Here is a 3,116-nt window from a genome sequence, read left to right as displayed (position 1 = left end):
AAACTACGAAACACATGCAGACTTCTGGATGTTAGAAGACAATTAATAATGCTCATGAATAGGACTAAAGGCAGGAAAGTGTCCTTAAAGCACAAACATCAGAGACTCACAAAGTGACAGACTGGAAAAAAGCTGGTCGGGGCAAATCTGACACTCCTTTTAGGAGTCCACAACCCCTCGTCCAGCTGCTGAGCAACTTTCCCTTCCTTGTCTTTTACTTGGTCCATATTAAATTTGAACTAATAAGTATTTTCTCAACTCTACAAATGTTAATATTACCCCAATTATGGATGTAATATGTTTGTCAATACTTTTCCCCAGGCAGTCTTCAATCCTACCGACACTTGTGTTACACAACTTTCCGGGTGCTATTCCCAGACCTTTTCATCCATCATTTTTAATTGGGGCCCTTTGAAAGTTTTAAGGCCAAAGTGAGTACAAAAGTCTGCAAAACAACAGGTGCCAGTCCAACTGCAGAGTAAAAACAACCTTGTCAGGTTTGCTACCAAAGGTAGGCTACTATGCATGCACTATGCAGAAGGGTTTTTCACAACTTTGGGCAGAGAAGACTAGTTATGGGAAGTTTGGCTCTTTTCAGAGAGCTGGCTCTTCTGGCTGATGTTGTTTGTCTCTCAGCTAGTGTCACAGCCAAGTGGCCAACCCAGGAGAATGGACTCAAGTGCAGACAGCACTCAGAGGCATGGAGAATAAGTGTTAGCAAGACTTTATTTACAAGGAGTGAAAATGTGCAACCGAATGTTTCCCAAAACTATGCACTTAGGAGCTTGGTGAGTTAAACTATGAACTATGACTGAAAGTCAATAAAGCCAACTAGAACAATACTATGATGTATAATTAGCTAGAACAGCATCGTGAATGTTATCATAAAAACATACAACTATGAACTATGAGCTGTGAACACACTGCATGCTATGAGAGAGCCCAGAGAACAAACCCTTAGGCTGGTGTAAGCAGGAGCCAGGGGTAACAGCCAGTACAGGAACCCTGTGGTGTGGGACTAAAGGGGAAGGCTAGACAGGGGAATGGTGCCAGGATTCTCGGAGTCACTGAAACAAGAGAGAAAGGTGTCAAGTGGGATTCCAGGCGTTAGATCCAGAGTGAACAGTCAAATTGTAAAGAGTCTTACTTGTCGCAGGCAGAGGTGAAGCGTGGAAGAGTAAGTGGTCTGGGTGAGCCGTTAGTGATATATGTCCAGAGCAGAGATTCAAGTGTTTGCAGGAAGCAGGGCAGGGAGGCAGGCAAGTGAGTAAAGAGGTGAAGCTGCTGAACAGACCAGCACCTGAACAGAGGTTAGTTATGGCAGGATGGAAAATGGCGTCTGGAGAATTACTGTGAGCAGAGAGGGTAAACAGGTGAGTACGAGCAATACTACGATACGTTAAATTAACTACGACAGCAGAGCACTCACAATCACTCCTAGCCAGATCATCTGCTAGCCATTGTTAGTCTGGTCTTAAAAGCCGGCAGCCAAATTACTCACATTACTCACTTCACCCAGAGGTGGACACAATGGAAAAGTCCGGCACTCACCTGGACCATGTCAGTTAGTATCTGCCCTGTTTTTGAGAAGACTCTCTCCAAAGGAACAGATGTTGCCACTATGCACAGTCTCCCCTCTATCACCTTCACCAGGCATGGAAAGACTGTGGCCTTGGCCTGCCACCAACTCAGCGGGTCTTCTCCACATTGGATGAAGGGGTACTCAAGATCGCATCTCCATTATAACGTCAGCTGTATGTTACGAACTTGCATGGTCATGTGTTTGTTTTGTGCAGGTGATATATCTTTTTATGTTAATTCAGCTGTGCCAGGGCCCTGCTCTGATTGGTGTGTGGATACACCGCCCCTATGTGACTGGTTCCAGCTGGAGGACCCGCCCATTAAAAGGAGGCTGGAGTGCTATGCCGGGAGAGGTCCTTGCGTTTCTCCTCATGACCTGTGGCAGCCGCTGGCTGCAGTGCGGCTTAAAAGTTGTGGAAGTGGAGTGGGTAGGGGTGAGCTGCCGTTTCTTTTGATCACCTGTTTTCTCCTGTTTTGAATTGGTTAAGGAGGTCAGACTCTGTCTTTATTTTTGACTTTGTTTTGGTGAGGTCAGGGGTGCGGGATTTGTGTAGATTTGTTTTGTTTATTATTTTGGCCTTGGCTCACCCTGAAGTGTTGACACTCCTGTTTTGTTGTTCTTTTTTTTCCACATTGTAAATAAAGCACATTATAACGAACGGATTTGTTTCCTGTGGCTGCTTGGGTCTTTGGGGGGGGGAAGCGAGTGCCTCACTCATGTTATTGCCTGGCCCTAGACGGGTCGTAACATGTAGTATTTCTCTTTGTAGCATCTCCTGTAGCTCTTTCATTTCTGAATGGAAGCTTTTTAAACCTAGGATCCAGTAATGCAGTTTCTGAGAGGACAGTGTTGAAGTCCATACGCAGATATTTTCGATCCATGGTTGAACAAAGATCCGCAACCAATTCCTTTACTTTCTGCACGGTTGCTGTCAGTTGGTGTTGGGCTGTCACTGGCTGAAGACCTTTGCTAAGCAGGAGCATTTTGGAGGCTGTGATATAGCTGAAGGAGAGAAAACAGCAACTTTTAAAATTAGTTTTGTTTTTTAATTATGTGGCATATTTAATTTTTCAATTTAGTTTTGTCAATCATATGTGTTGTTTCTGCAATGTATATTAGTGACTGAATAGTAGTAGAGAAAAAAACAACTGTGCAAGGTACCTGTCTGTACTTATCTCAACGGTCACTTCCTCAAATGGTTGCAGGACGGTGCAGACGTCTTTCACCAGCTCCCATTCCTCTTGACTTAACGTATCAACAGGTGCACTGATCAGGGCCATGGTGGAGATACTGGCATCTTTTGTTTCAAGAATGCCTCAGTTCAGTTAACTCCATCTGGCGCTGTGTGGACTTTAGCCTCTTTGCAGCTACTGTGCTTCTGTGGAACAACTCCACATTAGCCTTTACCTTGTCCACGGTTGTTTTCACCACCTTCAGGGAATCTCTTATCAACAGGTTTAATGTATGTGCCAAACACAGTGTTGGGACTAACGCGTTATTAATTAACGCGTTACAGTAACTACGTTATTATTGT

General features: G+C 44.4%; 1 protein-coding gene across 1 annotated transcript in view; it reads right to left on the bottom strand.

Annotated features, from left to right (window-relative positions):
- LOC102215137 (interferon-induced protein 44-like) overlaps nucleotides 1-2,862 on the bottom strand; it is a 17,232-nt gene extending 14,370 nt beyond the window's left edge. The window contains exon 1 of the mRNA XM_005750533.1: nucleotides 2,744-2,862. Coding sequence (XP_005750590.1) covers nucleotides 2,744-2,862 — 119 coding nt within the window. The remainder of the gene's footprint in view (nucleotides 1-2,743) is intronic.
- Nucleotides 2,863-3,116: the final 254 nt, after the last annotated feature.

Source organism: Pundamilia nyererei, unplaced genomic scaffold (assembly GCF_000239375.1).
Source record: "Pundamilia nyererei isolate P.nyererei 1_Seehausen unplaced genomic scaffold, PunNye1.0 scaffold00276, whole genome shotgun sequence".
Lineage (NCBI taxonomy): Eukaryota > Metazoa > Chordata > Actinopteri > Cichliformes > Cichlidae > Pundamilia > Pundamilia nyererei.
This window is presented reverse-complemented; position numbering and strand designations above follow the sequence as displayed.